Here is a 19,991-nt window from a genome sequence, read left to right as displayed (position 1 = left end):
TGATAATACAACTTCACTGGTAAGACGCATTTACTAAAATATATACAATGAATATATCATTATCGTCATGAATATATTTGCATTAGTTTTGATTTTTGAATACTATTGATTTTTTTATTTATTATGTTGTAGTATGGTAAGCGTAAGCTTAATTTCAAATGGTAAATATGTACTGTTAAAACGAAATAAGTCAATCAGATATAATGAATGAGGCTATGAAAATTTATCTTCCGCTATTTACCGCCAGCAATTAATCGCTAGCAGTTTACCACCGCGATAATTTATACCCTACAAATATATTACCGCCTAGAAGCAATGATGTATTTGTACAAACTCATTCATTAGTTGATTGAAAGTGTGACTAGTCTAAATTAGTATAACTGTATTAGTCTTAGTATAACTGTATTTATTCACTGCGCGGATGAAAAAATAACATCCTATAAAAACACATTATTTTTAATTTATAATGGCAAAGAAAATAATATACATTTTATGTTTAACCCGGCGGTGATATATGCTAGCGATCATCTGTAGGCTATAAACTGGCGTTAATTATTGGTGGTAAAATGCTGGCGGTGAATTGCGGGCGATTTTTGAGCCCCATAATGAATATTAAATCAAACCGATTTTTTAGTGTGAGGATCGGTGACATCTATATAATTAATTATATAATTTATGATTAATATATTTCACTTTGCAGCTGGGGCTGATTTTTATAAAATACAATTTGAGTCTGCTGACTGGTCAAGACCATACGGATGAGGCTATTCAGACCTTTTTTTATTTTAATAAACGACAAAGTTTGTACCGCATAAAGCGTTATGCGGTCTTAACACAGCTCGATTCGGCCATATTCCGATGAAAATTTTTACAATAAACTTACACTCGTAAATTTAAGATTATTGACTTATTTGCAAAAGTTTAGAATTCAATATCACTTAACTGTGTCTACCAGAAGCTTTTTTACCATTAATAAATTGAAATTGGCAAAATTAGCTCGAACACAAATCCAATAAATGCATTGAAATTTTTGAGTGCAACGCTTGGAATACGATGTTGGGTTACTAGCACAAAGGGTTAACTATATGACACAGAAAATTCCAAAGACATTACCTTGTCAATCGCATGATGCCTAGAATTGTAAATATCGCGCTTTTGGCGTCAATCGGCGTCCCTTCCCCCGCGAGGCCGGCGGGGGAAGGGACGCGTCGCATCGCGTCGGTGCAACGGTGCCTTGCATAGTAACAGTATTAAACACTAATTTGAATTATACACTGCTTAATTCTAACACATACACTAAATTACACTATCACTTTATAATTAAAAACATCGAAACGGATATTATTATAAAAAATATGAACGAGAACACTTATTCGAGAAAAATGTAACAAAAGAATTTATTCGGCCGTTTACGACCGTGGTCGCATAGCTACTGGTATTTTTTTTAAATATTTCTAGATGCATCCAGACAATTCAAGGTTATGCTTCATTAAAAATAACAAATGTCATTCACCTCTTTGTCTATTTTTAAAATATTTATCTCTAATTCGAATTATTTTAATGCAAGTTGTTTGTTTAATAAACATGAAAAGATCACGATAATTATTTAATAGAATGGTTTATATTTTCACTTGCACGTTATGCTATTGAAATATGTGAAAGATATTGTACAATGGTTTAAATAACGGGAATGTTTTATTTTTTATCAAATCCGCGATTAGATAACACACTATCGCGAACACTCGCCTGATAACATAACGTGCAACACTAATAATATATAATAAAAAACTGTATATTTGAAAAGCAAATATAGTAATATTATTATTTTCTTTCATGAAAAAAAAAACAGTCTAATGGTGTAAGATTTTATATTACTTCCGCGTATCTTTCATATACAAAATCGCTGCGCTGCTGTATTTCCAGCAACGAATTCGCAGTTCGAGAGCCACGTGCTTAGCATTTCTGTTACACAGACATTATTCATATCTCGCGATGGATCATTCTTATAAATAAAAACGAATCGACTCGCCCACTTTAGGAAGTAGATCATAATGAACGCCAAGTCAGCGGCATGCAATTGTCAACATCCGTTTCTTGGGGATTGTTTGCGAAGACGTATGCAAATATCATCTCACGCCCATTTACCAGTGGTTCAAAATCGACTGATTTACATCGAATTCGAAACGTGTAACTTGTAACATATACATATGGCCGTGAAACAAACGTTAGATCATACACGGCAATATGACACATTGTGATGATGACTTAACACTCGGCAAGTTTGCTTTATTAATAGACGACTTAGTGGGCGAAGAGTCCGCGGGCCGCTGGTTTAGATCATGCGACGCCTACAGCTTCGAGGGTCAGCATCAGCATTTTATTATATTTTTTATAATAGCACATTTAATGGCAAAGTTAGCGCGAAAGTGTAATTTAATACCGATGTTTGACATACTACGCAAATTGGTATAATTACTCCCGAATCGATCGTGCACACGCACGAGTGTGTATCTGTACAAGCTATGAAGCTCGAGTGGTGCTTTTACGAAACTAATTCATATTAATTAGGGAGCGCAAAGTGTGTAATGCACCTAATGGAGTACAAATGAGATTGTCGGGATTCGCGGCAGATTCGGATTCTGTATTTAGAACGTGCTGGGGGTCAGTTATGTGTATGTCTGTGTACATGCATATATATGAACATATCGGCAATTCCTCCATTATCTCACAATTACGATGCAATTGCTGAATTATCCCGTCGGTCCGATGGGATTATTGGCGTGCCGATTAGAGCGAAACGAACGCAAATGTGTCCACTGCAATTCGGTCGTAATTTATTAAATTCGATTATTTTATCGGCGAAATTGGTCACAACATGTTGTGGTGGTATTTAAAAAAAATGATATCAGCGGTATTATTATACCGTTAAATGCTGCCGTTTCTAGAATACATGACATCATGCAGGAGATTCACCGTCTATCTACACTACTGTGGTGTCAGATTTGCAGCATCCGCCTCGCGTTATATGCGACTATGATTTTATTTTGCCAGGCGAGACACGAGATTAATTTTGTGTTTTCTCGTACATCGTATGAATGCAATGGACGTTAAAGTTTCGACAAATCATTATAACTTGCAACTTTAACTGAAAATCTAGTAAAACAGACGTATATATTACAAAATATACGTGTACGCATTTTGAGGAACCCACGCTAGAGGTCGTAAATTAATCACGAGAGAACTTCTGCTATATAATTTAATATAACAAACACATTAAAAAATAAATCGTTTTATCAGATTATTGAGTTTGAATGGGAAAGTGTATGTAAAATCTTTATTGCATTATTTAAATTAACAGGAAAATGCGCGATGATATAACGTCATCGTATTACCTCATCGCGAATGGTGAGCGATTGTCATAAATATTGCATAGTCGTAATGATACACAAAAAAGTGTGTTGTAATATATCAAATTCAGAGTCGTCGGCGTATTGATAAATGTTTGGAGATGAAAAATATAACACACGCCTGAAACATGCTGAGGCGCCTTGCCAGTAACCGTCTTTCAAAGGATATAATGGTCTCACTAAATCCCAAGTTGACATGCCACACTAATCTAATAATAAGTTTTGAGATGAACACTCTCCAGAATATATATCGTATTAAATCCTGAGCGACACGACTGTATTCATAAACTTGTTAGACGCTTTTCCAATGACAGTGACGTTAGAAATTTTCGAATATAAATATATTAATATAATATAATATAGAACCATATAATAACTTAAAAAAGGAGATTTAAAAATAATTAAATTAACAATTGCACTAAAATATTTTTGTTGTATTTTATAAATATAAATAGACGTACGTTTGTATATATATTTTAGGAATTCGTAAACATTTTAGTGAATTTTAATGGAAAATATACGATTTTTCTCTGAGCGAGGTAATAAATTATAAATAAATACGTCAGTTATAAATATACATATGTATATGTAAAATCGTTAGTCAAATATTTTATAATTTTGTATAAAATTGTATCATGCTTAAGAATGTATGTACTCATTGATTTATATTCAGCATATTAAAAATATAAAATACATATTTGTATTTGAAGGAATATAGTTTTTTTAAATAGTCTTTTGTAACAAAAAAAAAATTATATGTACATATAATAATTTATTGTGATTGAATGAGTTATTCAAAAACTTATGCAGTCACAGGATTTTTTTTTATAGTTATATGAATATTTTAAATCTACTTTTTAGGCGTTAAATATGATTCATAAATGTAGTCAAACATTGATATTATTATTTATTCTCTGATGCTCGCTGAATTTGATTTTTTGCCCCGGAACACGCTCGTGCGTTGCAACATGGTACATATTTTTAATTCATCTATTTTATTAAGCAAACTTTCACACATAAACCTTATTCATTTTAATGAAATAGTTACATATTAATATTATAATGGTGCTTTGATTTGGTGACGTGACGAAGCTTGAAACTCAAATTAAATAAATTATTTTTTTTTGAAATTTAAATGTATTTATGGCAATTGAAATGAGCAATACACACTAGCTAAATTAATGATCAAGTCACGCAATACGTTTTTTGGCTCACATGGCAAGTCAAATTCTTTTTAAAAAATGCTAAAAAGGTCAAGTTGCTTTACCAACTTCAAAAAGTGTTTCATTGAGTAGACGTTACACAGAGAATTGTATCCCAACGCTCCTAGACGATACAAATACTGATACGATCTAAACTCCTTTTTGTAGAAATTTCCTCTGCATCATTTTAAACAATAAGAGTACTTACTACTCAGCAGCAAAGTGGGAGTCTTGTTACTGCTATAGGCAACAGACTCTTGGATTTCTGTTGGAGAAAAGTCTCCATTGAATGAGCATTGATAATGAAGCATTTAGTAGACTTGATAGTGTTAGCACCTGATCCTGGAGTGTGCATACGTGGCTACATGCGCACCCAGCAGCCTCTTGCCAAGGGTTAACGATCCGGCACGACGGAATAATTAATCGGCAGCGAATCGGTCGAGACGGCAGCGCATAAAATATGCATCGATCGGTGCGCGATGAATGACGCAGGGAATCCGAAAGGTTAAACGCTTCCCATTGACTGGCGGGCGGGTGTCCCGTCCCGGTTTGTTTTGTTCGGAATGTGCCACTCAATTGACTCGTAAATAATCGACACCGGCGGTTGTAAATCGCTCTCGGGCTTGGCGCGGTTTCAAGCCGGCGCGCTTCGGGCACGGGAAGCGTCGCGACGCCCGGCCTTGGCCCCCGACGTCTCTTGGGAAAGGTCAAGTATCGGCTCGTCAAATTTCCCGCTATTGTTTTCGCCGCTGATCGCGGAAGCGCCAGACGCGTGTGAACGCAGCATCCGTGCGAACCAGCGACCGGCAGAAAAGCCGAGGTGAATGCGCATTGTAGTTGCGCAACGTCATGTACAAGATTTGTTAACACTAGATACCAGAAAAAAAACAGAGTAGATAAAATTACATACACGCTGATTTCAGATGTGTTACATACATATGTTTGCTAAAATATCATTTTGAGTACATTATTTTTAACACTCGAAAACGCGTGATGTGTTAATTACTTATTCTGTATATATATTTATATTTAAATGATTAAATGTATAAAATTAATTATTTGCGAATATAAAAATTTATACGATCATGAGTTAAATTGGATATCTGCCATTTATGCCGGTAATTTAATGGCACCTTCGTGCTCACCGAAATTATAACAATTTGAAATAAATTGTGTATTTTTTGTGCTAGTTTCATTGTATGTCTATTTGTATAGAAATAATGGTTAAACTTGCTAAATGCGCTGTAACAAAACTAAGTAAATATATGGCAAATTTATAATATGATACACATAGACGTGTAATATTGATATTTGAAGGTCGCTGTATGGCAATTTTTCTTTTGGCCTTATCGAATAAAAGCACACTCGAGCACCATTCATGTGCGCCACGCTCTATTCACATTCCCCACATGACCTTCTTCGATCGTCGTAAGGAAAAGAAGAAAAACGTACACACACATACGTACATATACATACAATAATAAAAATCGACAAAGAATAAATCATTCTTTATCGTCCGCAAAGAAAAATGGGTATTAAGCACTAGGCAGTGGTCGTAATAGTACGGCATTCGGGCAAAATTAGGTGTCGCAACCCACTTCAGTCAAAGACGGCAATAACGGTTAATGTTTACGTGCTAACCCTTCATTAGTCGACGAAAAACAATGAGCTTACGGGATAAGCGACCGCGAGATAAGGGCCGAGGATCGTATCCGGACCGCGGTTCTGTGACGTCACACGGAATCCTTATCTCGCTAACGGCCCGCCGGAGGAAACTTCGCCGAGCAAACAGGAGGAGGGATTCGGGGATCGTTTTGTAGACACGGAGCCGTGTGACATTTTTGATAAGGAGAGAGGCATATACCCTGACGGATTAGCCGACTCAGGCTGTGTGGTAATATACAAAGCCTTTGCTTATTATATTAAAATATATTTTAATAGAAAAATATTAAATATTTATAAAGACTTCATTAAAACATAATTTACTATATCTAAATTTTATGTGCTCCGTTGTTTTTAACACCTTCAAGAAAAACAGGGAGAGAGGTAGAACAAGTTCCAATGCATGTGAATAGAATCTTATTTAATATACAATGCACTTGAATTAAATTTGAAATCATGCGCATGTGTTGCGTAAATGCACCTGGAACTCACAAAATAAAACATTTGGTGATTGGAAAAGCACAAAAACCTAGATCATTTAAGGCAGTATCTGCCAAATTTTTTTATCTTACGACACACGGAGTGAGGAGAATTTTATTTGCGGCACCCCAAATAAAAATCCCAACAAAATTAAATATACTTTATTAGCATGAATAAAAAGGAGTTTATAGTAACAATAAAATAACCCTGTTTTATGAACATATACTCTTATATATAGGCAATATAATATCATTATAATGAGAAGGATGCAATTGAATTAACAGCAAAAGAAAAACTGAATTATGATTTTTTCATGAGATTATTTATTTGTTTCTATCGGCACACATGGAGTAGGTTTGGCGATACTAACAACTACAGTAGTCAAAAGACAGTACTAACTTTATACATCTACCAAAGAGGATTCAAATTATATAATATAAAGTGTACTAATGTTCAAAAATTATTAAAGGATCTAAAAATAAAAAGCAAACGAGCACAGATTTCCTTAATGAATAAATAAATTGATAATATGTATTACAAATTTATTTTTTATTAAATTATCTAAAGCCCAATGCGTTACAACGGGCAAATCTGTACCAACTGAGTAAGTCAATACCTAAAAGTAAGTTTAAACTACCAGATTGAAAGTCCGGGAATCGGTAAAATTTATGTATAATATTAATTATAAATTATTATGCTATGCAATTTATAATCAATAGATGTAACTGCAGCTGGAGCCGGTTTCTTTACAAATAATAGCGCATTTTTATAAATAAAAATTCGAGTGCTGTTGCCGGGGCTCGAACCCGCAACCTCAGAATTACTAGTCTGAGACGTCATAAACCACGATATTCTGTCCAAATATAATAAAATATACATATTTTAAAAGCAAATAAAAATTTATAGTTCGGATTATCCATGTTTTTTTTAAGTATCTTTAAGTAACTTCCTCCCCAGCATTAGCCCAGATAATCAAGAGTATACTGTTAATATACAATGAATAGAGAAAGCATGAAATTTTAAATGGTTGTTTCAAAATTGGTTATTAAAAGCGACAAAAGTTCTAGCAAGCCCTCAACAAACAGAAGACAAGAAAGTCGGTTTGTGTCATTGAAGAGATTGGAGGAACAGCGTTTGAGAAATATTATATTTACACATTCGTGCGACAAAAAATTTAGGATTAAAAAATAGTGAAGCAATCAATTTTTAATATTCATAACAAGAATAGTTTTTTATACATGTTTTTAATTACATAATACAATACAGAGTTAGTTACATTGTATCGATTGCCTTGATCCAATTATCGCCCGTTTCGGTCTAAACTAATTAAGCAACGTGTCAAGCGTAGAGTTTAACGCACAACAAAGTACCGAAAAAAATGAGAAAGGAACTGTTTATACATACAAAGTATATAGTTATATTATAGCGTTGTGAGTTTTAAAGGCAAAGCACATTCGACGTATAATACTATCCTTCGTCTGGCAGGCGACGGATAAGGTTTTTTGTTTATGTTTTTAGCGAAATTAAATTAGTGGCCGTCCTGACATTTTCCAGATCCCCACGGCGAGCTTGGATGTTGCATATTTCAATCCGGGGTAAAAGTGCGGTAAGCGTGGAGGTACGCTGCCTGAAATTAAATTAAAACGTTGCACGATATAAGGTAGTATTGGGTGAAAAAAGTAGTCGTGGGCGTATAGCGATTATATGCAGCTGTTCCGTAAACGTGGTTTTAAATTAGCTCTTTATGCATTCTCGTATAATAATAAATTATATCTAATTTGAGCCCATCTTGCATATTTTGTAAACCTCAAGATCTTATCATATCTTCCGTTCGGGTACAACTTTAGATTAGCTCACAGTTTTCCTCATGCTTTCAATATTAAATTATATGTTGAGTTTCAACTGCGCATATATACGCTGAGTTCTTGTTTTAGTAAGAAAGAGTTTAATTAAATGTTTGCAATTTGTTTTACTTCACGATCGATGCAGCTCGCCGCTTTTCACAGAACAACTTAAAATATTTGAAGGAAACTCCTCAAACTTATATTTTTTCCCATAAAATATTAAGCATTTTAATATTTTTATTAAAAATGACTTAAGGAGGAAAAAATATTGTTTTGAAAACATAATTAGTTGAAATTGGAATTTATTAACATTAGTTATATTTTACAATAAAAAATTTTTGTTGATGAATACATTCTCTATAAATTGAAATAGCTTATTATAATATACAATGGAGTTCAATTTTAATTATTCATCACGATATGCATTTGTGAGATTAGAAAAATCTAGGTTAACTTAATCAATTTAAAATAAATTATATAATAATCATTCATTTAGATTTACCAGATATGATAGAAATTGAAAAACAATAAGGTCAATATAAGATTCTAGCCCGGGACTTTCAGGTCAACAGTCAGCGACATATACCACTCGTCTATCATGTTGGTTTTATTCGATTTTAGGATATATCATAATTAATGGAGTAGTCTTTTTAATTTAAGATTTTTTTTCACCTACGAGTGAACAGAATATTATAATATATAATATGTATATTAGAGATAAAATATTAAACCTCTGTAAATATTGTAATTTAGTTATAAATTATAAAAAAATATTTTTTTTTCATTGTAATTTATCCTGTAGCTCGAGACGGTTTTAATTATTAAAGTAACTTTTAATTCACCGTAACAAAGAGGATCAGAAAGTTTTTTTGGTTCTACTATAAAATAAAATAGTGTACTGAAGCAATTTGATAATAAAGACTGCCCAAGCAAGTAAGTAGTATATATATATCGATTGAAGCAAGCGATATTACATTTATATAACGCATTCCGACATGGCTGGACAGTTTCATTAGCACCTGTATTTTATTTTCAGATTATCGAACGCCAATTGCGTCACTGATGTATTTATATCGCAAACTAACAGTTTAAATTACACACATTTCCGCAAACCGCGAGAGAGAGATCGTCCCGAAAATCACGTGCGAATTCTTCGCAAACCGTAGCTTTGCGTCTGAAGGCTTTTGACGTAAGCCTCGCATTCCAGACTGTTTCGTAATTACTTATTTCGCGGGCCGATGGTTGGCCGCGCCTGTCGAAAAAAAAAACATGCATATGATAAAATGACTGAGTCATCATGGTGTGTCGGTCGCGCGTATGACGGAAAACTTTTTCCCCCGTTTGCAAATATTGAACGGGGCTAAAAAAGTTTTGCATGTTAGCGTGTGTACAACATTTCGTATCGATTGTCCGCAATTAGGCAAATTGAATTTTCAGGTAAGGCAATAAATAACGCCGAAACTTTCCGTCGGTCGTTCTGTTCATGATTGGATTTTGATGTTACATATTTTGAAAAAAAAACACACCGCAAGTTCTGTAGAATCATAATAAGAATAATAGCAAAAATGTGAATTTGATTATTTACTTATTACATAATCTTATCCACATGTACTCGAGTATTAGGCATATACTTTTTTTTGTGTATGAATTAGACGTAATGGTTTCCTGTTTGTATTCTATAATATTTATATATTACTACTGTATTAGGCATGACGTTAATTATTTTTGTTTTATCGTCGGTTGCGTGTCCGTGACGGCGCACGTCAGCGATAGTGCGCATGCACCCCGACATATTAGAGAGAGATAATTAGCAATATTTTCATTTTATTTCAACCGCAGTATTGAAAACACAATACACACATATCGAACGACCCGATATGCATATGCGTGTTAAATATATCGTGCACAAGCGCTTTTCGCCCGGTGACACACGGCCGAATTTGCATCGAAACGCCATCCGGCAAATGTGCAACGGCCGTCGGTGATTTTAACCAATGTAAATATTGTCATTATCGCAGCACGTAACAAATGGTTCGTGCGCTGCAAAAAAAAAACGACAAATAACACGGATCGCGAAAATTTACATACGCGTCGGCTTTTCGCAGCAGATGTTTCGCAGCTTTATCGGAAAGCAGGGAAAAATATGACAAAAATAAAAAAAATCTGAAAATAAATAAGAAACAAACAGTTCTTATTCATTTTTTAAGCTGACTAAATTTATTTTTTACTACGTTTTAGATTTTTATAATATTGTGACATACTGTGTTATTATAATGTGTCATTTGATAAATATTTAGTAATTTAATTATGAGTTATAAAAATAAAATATTTTTATAAGAAGAATTAAAATATTAGTTAATTTATAAATAGCGTGTATTCTGCTTTGATTTTTTAACGAATACAATAATACAATAATACAATAATCATAAACGCTGTACAACAGTATTTTCCGGAAAAGAATATATTTGTTCAAAACTTTGCTTAAAGAAAGTATTTTATATTTAATTCTAAAGTGAAATTCGCGATTACATTACACGAGATGTATATTTTAAGCAAATAACAAACATGTATAAAATTAAGTTAGGTTTCTCTTCTGTCTGGTTCTTACATTGAATACTTAATTTGTGTATATAAATTAACTTTTAGAAACAAATCGATTTTTTAAGTAATAATGATCTTTTTCAGGCAATTATCTGATGATATTTTATTAATTCTGTTTATACTTTTATGAAAAATACTGTTGTAATATTATTTTTTAAATATTGTAACTACATAAAATTAATATTAATCATCGAAAACTTGTGCGTTTAAAATACGTTAAATTGCGCATTTTTTGTAGCATATTTGATTAGCCGTTATCAAAAAATTGTTATCGATTATTTTCTACTCCCTACAACTACATGCACACAAATAGCACGTCCCCAATCTACTGTATATTGCTTTTATTATTAGCAATAATCGTTGAAAATATTGCATTTCAAATTTGACTTTAAAACGTTGCCTAATAAAAAAATATTTTTTGTCGTTGTTGAATACATACAGTAGCTCATTATTATAGAATTTTAGGTACATACTTGTAGCACGGTGCCACACTCAAAATCCAAAAGTTGTAACTCGAAATTAATTAATTAATGTAACCGCTATTATTTTCGTTTAGGTTAGGTTTGGGTTTGAACAGCAAATGAACGTTTTGCAACTGTCAAATTTTAACTATTAATCACGATTTCTAACTCGATTTAAATTATTTATTGAGATTAAAAAAAATAAGGTAAACCCAATTTGTGATGTTCGATCGGAATTAAAATTATATATTATAATAAAATCATTAATTCTATACTTTCAGACTAGATGTAAATTAATAAAAACACCTACGTCTTTCAGGTAAATATCGTGCAGGCATTGCGGCTGATTAAAAATATTTTTTGCGATTTTAAGTTATAAATATGAAAACACTGAAACAAAATTTAATATATTGTATAACATATCTGCACTCTTGTTTTATAAATTAAACTAACAATATTAACTTATAATCATCATCAAAAATAATGAATAAGCTCAAGTTTATAAATGTGTGGATTAAATTGTGCTGTCAATATTCATGTGTGACGTAATACAGAAACGATTCGGAACTAATTCTTAAATATATAAATGTTTTTAAATATGGCTACATTTTTACGCTCAAATCGTATTAGATTTGGTTAAGCAATATATGAGATAAATATAATATACACAATGTAGAAGTAAATCAAAATATTTTTTCTACCAAGATCTGCCAAATATCTCTAAATTAGACTACTGCAACTTCTGGCTATTCCCCAAATAATTATTGGGTCGAATCTTGGAGATGATACTCAATTATGTATGCCAAAATTTTTATGCATTTACATATAACAGAATAACATAATCTCTGGATTATATTATAATATGGTTCGATTAATTAAATCGGGTTGTTTTGACGGGGGCCGAGATAATTTGTTTACGTTAAAAGTTAGAGTATGAGCAGAAGGAGAGAGAGAGAGTGAGAGATAGATAAAATAGTGGCACGAGTTCGTTCGAGTTTCGTCCGGAGGGAACATTTCGGATGCTTAATGGCGTGAATGATGGCATTTGGGGATTGTGTTCGTACCGATGTTATCCCCGTTCTGCAGGAGTAGACACGACACGTTCGATACAAAGGCGAATAATGTATGGACCGCATTACCGAAGTCAGATGCCGACGTTAAATTACAATTTTACTCGGTTCGCGCGCGCTGTAATTCCGATTCGAAATAATATCGCCGGGCTGAGTTTTCCCTATGTTTACGTTGCACGTTAACCATAATATATATTGCGAATCTATATATTACGTGTATATGAGGTTCGTGTTTGTTTTTTACAGGTGCGTTGTTAAAAAAGAAAAATACAACGGCTGATTTTCTATAAGCGTTTGGTTCGCAGTATGGGCGGGGAAAATGGTTTAAAATACGGGAACCGCGAGTTTATCGCTTATTCGGCATTAATAAGTTCTCGCTCTCTATATATGCATACCTTTCATAGAAGCAGTAGTATAATTCTCAAATTTTGTCTCTCTAAGTAATTTTTTGAAACGTAATTTACTAGTAATTTAGTGCCTAAGAATATACAAGTAGAAGATATTATACCAGTTGCAGCACGATTTTACTAATATAACAAGAAAAAGCTACTAGTTGTCTAGTTATTACAACAGTTCAAACTTTCAATAAGATCCAGAGCAAAACTGTGCAAAAGTATTTATTTAACACATCTGTGTTAAAGCAACGATTTGACTGACACATTTTAGGGAGATCTTGTGCTTATGTGCTAGTGATTTGCCATTTCGCTTTCAGCAGCTTCAATTTTCAACTCACCATGATAATAAATAAGTTTATATGCATTTCTTGTTTGTGACAAATCTAAAGTTCACGCTTTTGATATTGATCCGAGGACACAGGAAACTAGGATAACTGACATATTGAAATAATTCACTGGTGGCTCGAATCTAATACATAAATAATAAATACGTCTATATATAGTACGGCATGACACTACATATTTAATAATTCAATTTGCGCAAACGTCAGCCGTATTAGACAGCGTAATTGGTTTCGGGAAGAGCGGCGGACATTCGCTCATGACGATTTGTCACAATGAAACATTGAACTGTCACACGGCTAAAAATTAACAAGCGACTACTTAGCGATGACAAACGATCGCCGATTACGCCTCCGCGCGTTCGGGGTTCGGTTACACAACAAGGGGTGCCCCGCGCGACACAAAGTTTGAGAGCCGCCGAGCTTGATTAGTGACTAAACTTTCGACCCCGGCGCGTTGCATACGTTTATGCTAATAAGCGGCGTGCGTGCCGTGTCGGCTCGATAACACGGTGAGTGATTAGTGGCACGGTCGCGTTTCGCGGCACGCACGGTCTGCGGTTCGAATCGGGGGGGCGCGGCAGATAGCGCCGGTCGCTTATCAGAAAACTTGAAGATTTCCGTAGAATTTTCAATTAATATACGGCTAGCCCACATTCGGATCGATTCGGAATTTTATCTGGCGCGGGCGACATTCGCAACCCCCAACGTCGAGCAGTCACGAATGTGTTTATTAAGGTAAAAGTCGTCTTTGTTTCAAAAACGAGCTTCGTGTTTAATTAATTGTTTGTCAGCGTTAGTGACATCGTTAAGTTACATAATGAAAAAATCTTTTCCCGTTTATTTTCAAAGCTCGTGGAGACAAAAAGCTTATAGAGTTAGATTTAAAAAAAAGTACGAAGCTTTTTTTGTTTATGACTAAGAAATTATTTTTGTTTATGACTAAGTCTAAGAAATTTATCTCATTCAAGTCGATTCAAAATATGTCAATTCTAGCACGTTATTTTTAATAAATTGGTAAGATAATAGACAAATATAAATCAAACATTTTTATTTAGTGAAAATCATCAGTTGTAACATGAGCATTAGACCAATGCATTGCGACCGCGTCAACACAATCAACACCCACTAGTGATTAGTAAGAGACTAGACTAAAATCAGCATATAAATTTGTGACATCTATATTATCAATTATAAACTATTATTACAGTTTTAATTATTCGTTAAGATATTCATACATGCAATTAGAAAAATCTAAGAAACCCTAATGTGTAATGAACAGTCTGAATTAAAATTACATAATTTATATATTCGAGTTTCTTCGAAAATCGAACAGTAAACGACAAAATATTCAAATATATTCGTAAGATTATGAATAGACATTCTGGTTTCTCAATGTTTTTCATTTCTCGAGAAATGAGAATTTTTATTTCCACTTTTCGATTTTCTTAAGAAATTTTGATAAAAAAAAAAAACGTGTAATGTAATTATAATAAAATACAATATATTATTGTTAATATTTTTTATTATAAAAATAACAAGAATAATGTATTATATTAGTTTAATCATTTACTATATATTACACTTTTTTTTATTTATAAAAAATTGTCAAGAAAATCGAGAAGTGAAAATGAAAATTCTAATTTCTTGAGAGAGAAAACCAGAACGTCTTTTTATAATCTTACGAAAATATTCGAATACTCGATTTTCGAGAGAACTGAATGATTTTTAAAGAAAACAAACTTCAAGAGAGTAATGTTTTGTTTTAATGGATGCGAATAGTCGAGGATCAGATTCTAATGTATCTGCTTAGATTGATTACAGAGCGTTTTTATAACCGAACGTATTTTTATACCCGAATTGTCAATAATACTGCATACTTTACATTTTTCATATTTCTGACAAGATAAAAATAATAAAAGCAAATTATGTTGCGAAGCTCTGTGAAAAGCTATCATACATTTTTGCAATCTAACATGAAGAACGATTTCTTCTAAGTGTAGATGTAGTTTTAGATAAATTAAATAATCAAAAGCTTTTAAGAAGGCATGCATATTTTCAAACTGATCCACCCTTTTTATGCAGCGGTATAAAAAAATGCAGCGATTGTAAAATATTCGTAAAAATTTAATTTTTCAAAAAAAGGTTCTATGGAATTTTTTGATAAACGAGCAAATTTTTCGAGAAATGAGAATTCTTGATTTGGCATTAAAAGAATTCAAAAATACAATTTGTACAAAAAACAAGTTCATACATTGTACATGCATACATATGCTTTACATGTTACCAAAAAAAAAGTATTTAGTTTTATAATATTAAAAATATTATATGTTTCATACTTTAAATCAGTACGATGTTAAATTTGAATTTCACCTGCAGTCAAAAATACTACAACTTGATATGCGCAAAAATATTACTATAAAAAGTACTCTAGACAAATTTAAAATTACACATTATTGGTATCGAATTTAAGAAATAAAAAAAATCAATTGGTAAAATCCACAGCTGCAAAATATTAACTGGGAAATACGAGTATTTTTTGGAATTTCGGCAATTACAGTATGTGATTATTTTGTTTGTCGGGTATTAATTACCACGGCCATTATTGTTATACATAACATAAAAATAAGAAAATAAATTTTGCAAAATTAAAAATGAAACAATTGGGCTAAAGATAATGTAGCGATACACCAAAGAAAATAATGACTATCCAAATTATTAAAATACACAACTATGTTTTACGGTTGGTCGGATACATACATATATCAGCGAATACTTTACGAATCGATAAGAAAAAGGCAAATATATTCGGATTTCGAATTTCTTGGATAGAAATACATCTGTAATTATTATTATTTCAGTTTTCAGTGTATGTTTTTGCTTTTTGACTACCCAATCAAACTTTTACTTTTTAAAACAAGTGTGGCATTTATTGCAGATGACTTTTTATGATAACTTTTTCTTTTATAAAATTTCAAGGTGAGTGGCTACTGTCATTTTTTGCAATAAATATGTATGTAACGTAAAATTGTATTACAATTATAATTTCGTTATAAAATTTAAATTTTCTGGATAGTCAGTGTGATACTAGTCAGCACAAAATACAAATGCATCGTCAGTTTTTATTACAGAATTTCAATTAACAATAACAACAATGAATATGCAACTGACGCGGTCTGGCGCTCATGCATAACAAATACAAAAAATCACATAATTTAAGTTACGATTACCAACCTCCCAAAATCGACTGGATCTTAATCTCGCGAATCTCTTAATGGATAATTTCGATCGAGCGCATTTCTCAGGTATCCGGTCCAATAAGTCACGGGCGGATGCCGTGCCGCATAATTTATTATTAACGAGCCTCCGGCATGAATATTTTATTAAATGTATACGAGAACTCGTCAGACGCCTTATTATGCCGATTGGTATGGTTGACAGAGAAAAAATCCAAAGACCAACACGCCGGTTTCGCTTTTATCCCCGTGAGAATAATGCGAACCGCATTTTCGCGTCTGTTCGCGATTTTTCGACGCGATAAAACAGATAAATTTTCCTAAATAAATGGGATCCATTAAAATTTCGCACCCCATGTCGCCGAGGATATAAATTGGTTTTTATTGTTTGTTTGGTATTGTGCGAACGTATTCCCGTCGCGCCCTTTTCCACGTTTGATCGCGATTCTTTTTTCTCTTCATTTTTTACCCTGTTGAAAGAAACGTATTTCTTGAGGGGTGATTAAAGCGAAGTTTAAGAAGAGGCGCGTTTAACGAATCGTCGAAACGCCGTTTCATCCGAATATTGTATTTATCTTTAAATATGATACATACATAAAATACTTCTGTAAAATTTAATTCGATTAAAAAATATTATTGGATTAATTATAAAATTAATTAGCCAAGATGATATTAAAGACATATTAACATTAATACATACATATGTATAATATATACACTACAGTAAACAGAGATCTGCTTCAAACTACTATTGACTTTTTAAGGCAAAATTCCTAATTTAGATTTTTGACCGCAGAAAAATAAATATATGCGGTACGATTTGCAAATTAATTTATTTTATTTTTAGATAACACTTATTTGTCCCGTTTAGCAAATTCGCATAAAAAAATATATTTTTTTTATTTGAAAAGTGCCAGTTTTGCTATCATTTTGATAAAATTATGTTGTAATCAGTGTCTTTTGAGCTTTTTTTATGAAATTTTTAGCATGTTAGAAAATAAATTATATTTCTGTCATATTATGCTTTTTTCACTTCTGTGAAAGGATAGTGCTGTAAGTCGAATCTGAAAGTCAGTGGTCGGAAAACCGGGATAGATTACCACAAAATAGGTAAAAAATATTTTTTTGATGAAACGAAAGCAAAACCATAAAATATATGCATATTTGTAGTATCTTATATAAATTAAGATGTCGTAATTTAATATGTAAACATATTTTAATAATGCTATTGTAGACGCATTTTTGCAATATTTTATTTTGCTGACATGTTACGTTTATTGAAGTAGATGTGCCAGAGGAGCCTGAATAATTTGCAGTGGAACTTTTTTCTGAATAATTTGGAATGAGAGCACGCATTGAATTTATGAACAAAGCAAATTTTTCATCTTTTTGGATATCAAAAGCGTTTTTAAAATTATTCATGACTAAGCCATTAAAAATCCATTGCCTTCTACTCTAATATACATAGAAATTAAGGGTGGATTGGAGGTGGGTAGTCACAGTGGGAACGCTCGCGACGGCGCCGACACGATTTTATTGTTTTTGTCGTGAATTTTTGACTTCTGAGAAGTGATAATTGTCTTTGCGCACTCCTATTGACCAAAATTCGATTTGAATGTATTTTTACTAATATTCTTATATCAGAAGTCTACAGTAATATTGGTAAGGATAATTATCATATTTTTAAAACAGCAATATGCCTAATGCGACGTTTGCCTGTATTTCTTAATTCGCTTATTTTCCCCTGAGTGAGTTGGTTTAATTTGTATTTTGGACTATTAAAACTTTCGTTAGGTTTGGGTTAGAACAGCAAATGGACGTTTCGCAACTGTTAAATTGAGTTTCAAAGACATTTTAGAGCAGCATATTAGCGCTATATATATCTACTAGTGAAAATGTATTTGGACTGAAAAATATACATTCACTGTAACATTTATACATCGCATGGAAAGGTTAAAATCACATATTTTTTTTCTAGCACATGCCAGATAAATTATATTTTGACTGGTAAAATTATATCTACCGGTGAAAATGCATTTTGATATGATTTCACTAAAATGACATATTTAAAAGAATATTTTCGGGATAGATTCGAGACTATATTTTAAGGATTTGTTTTGAGAATTTCCGGTTTAGAATCAGGGACGATAATTAAGATTTTTAGGAGGGGGGGGGGGGTGAGTTGGCTAGTCAGTGGTCGGTTATTTTAATATTTAGATTTTATTAAAATTCATAGTTTTTCATTAAATGACATGCATTTTTCTAGCCAAATGCCTGTATGAAGTTAACGTGAAATAATTTGATTTTTCAATTAAATATGTAATTAATTTATATAGCCTATTTTCAAAATCTTTCGAGTACTATTGATTATAATATGGGTTGATCTACATTTACACATATATATATATAATAATTTGAAAGTTTTACCTTAATGCTGTCGTAGCAGGCGGTAACTCTGCCATTCTGGACCTCTACGTTGGCGGGCGGATGCGCGAACTTGCACTCGGTGTCCGACCTCGAACACTTGTTCCTCTGGAACTCTCTGCATACCTCCAGCTGCAACCAGCGCGAGTCCTTGCCGTTCAGCAAACTATTCATGCTCATAACGGCTGCCATTTTCCTTGGTTATCTTCCGCGGAGTCGCTACACACAACAAACACGGCGCTGTCACTTCACTATTTTATTTTATCTGAGTCAGTCTATTCGCCACTATTGTCGGGGTTATACTCTTTTAGAACTCGTTGCGATTTATTTAGGCTTTTTATTTATAATTTATACTTATTTTCAACCCGGTTTATAAAATATTTTACAAAATTTGTTATTTCTATTTTATGTATATATAATTTCTAAATGTTAATGTTCATAAAAATATATATCAGTATATAATATATGTATCATAAAGTATAAATTAGTTTTTTATTATTATTATATCGATATTAGAATTTTTTTTTCTTCTTCTCTTTATCTGGTTTACCTCATAGGGGTATGTATATTATAAGGTTAACACTAGTTGGGTGATATCACACGCGGTTTCCTCGATGTATCGACAGTCTCGGTCGGGCGTACTGCATATGGCAAACGAAGACTAGACGGTGCGGGGCGGGGGCGCCTCAAGCGTCAAGCAACCAATATTACTATTATGATCCGAGATAGAGATGCGCCCAAGAAGCAGGTGACGACAGGCAGGAGAGTGTTTGGTGTCGTCCGACTGAAAGCACACGCGGCAATGTAAGTCCGGGTCGATAGCGGGGTGGTGTCGGGCACGGAAAAAGCGGTAGCGAGCTGGCTGGCC

General features: G+C 32.9%; 1 protein-coding gene across 20 annotated transcripts in view; it reads right to left on the bottom strand.

Annotated features, from left to right (window-relative positions):
* mbl (splicing regulator muscleblind) overlaps window positions 1-19,991 on the bottom strand; it is a 190,009-nt gene that overhangs the window by 153,678 nt on the left and 16,340 nt on the right. For 16 of the 20 annotated variants that reach the window (XR_015812364.1, XR_015812365.1, XR_015812368.1 and 13 more), the window contains exon 1: window positions 19,127-19,570. The exons of 1 other annotated variant lie outside the window; for it this stretch is intronic. Coding sequence is in view for 12 of the 19 variants with exons in the window: in XM_088204642.1 (XP_088060768.1) it covers window positions 19,127-19,315 (189 nt within the window). In the remaining 7 variants the exon portion in view is untranslated. Of the gene's footprint in view, window positions 1-19,126; window positions 19,803-19,991 lie in introns of those variants that run through there. 3 more of the 20 variants (XR_015812367.1, XR_015812370.1, XR_015812369.1) reach the window with 3 other exon arrangements.

The sequence above is a fragment of the Plectrocnemia conspersa genome, unplaced genomic scaffold, assembly GCF_051122295.1.
Source record: "Plectrocnemia conspersa isolate PC_06_02 unplaced genomic scaffold, ASM5112229v1 ptg000014l, whole genome shotgun sequence".
In the NCBI taxonomy this organism is placed as follows: domain Eukaryota; kingdom Metazoa; phylum Arthropoda; class Insecta; order Trichoptera; family Polycentropodidae; genus Plectrocnemia; species Plectrocnemia conspersa.
This window is presented reverse-complemented; position numbering and strand designations above follow the sequence as displayed.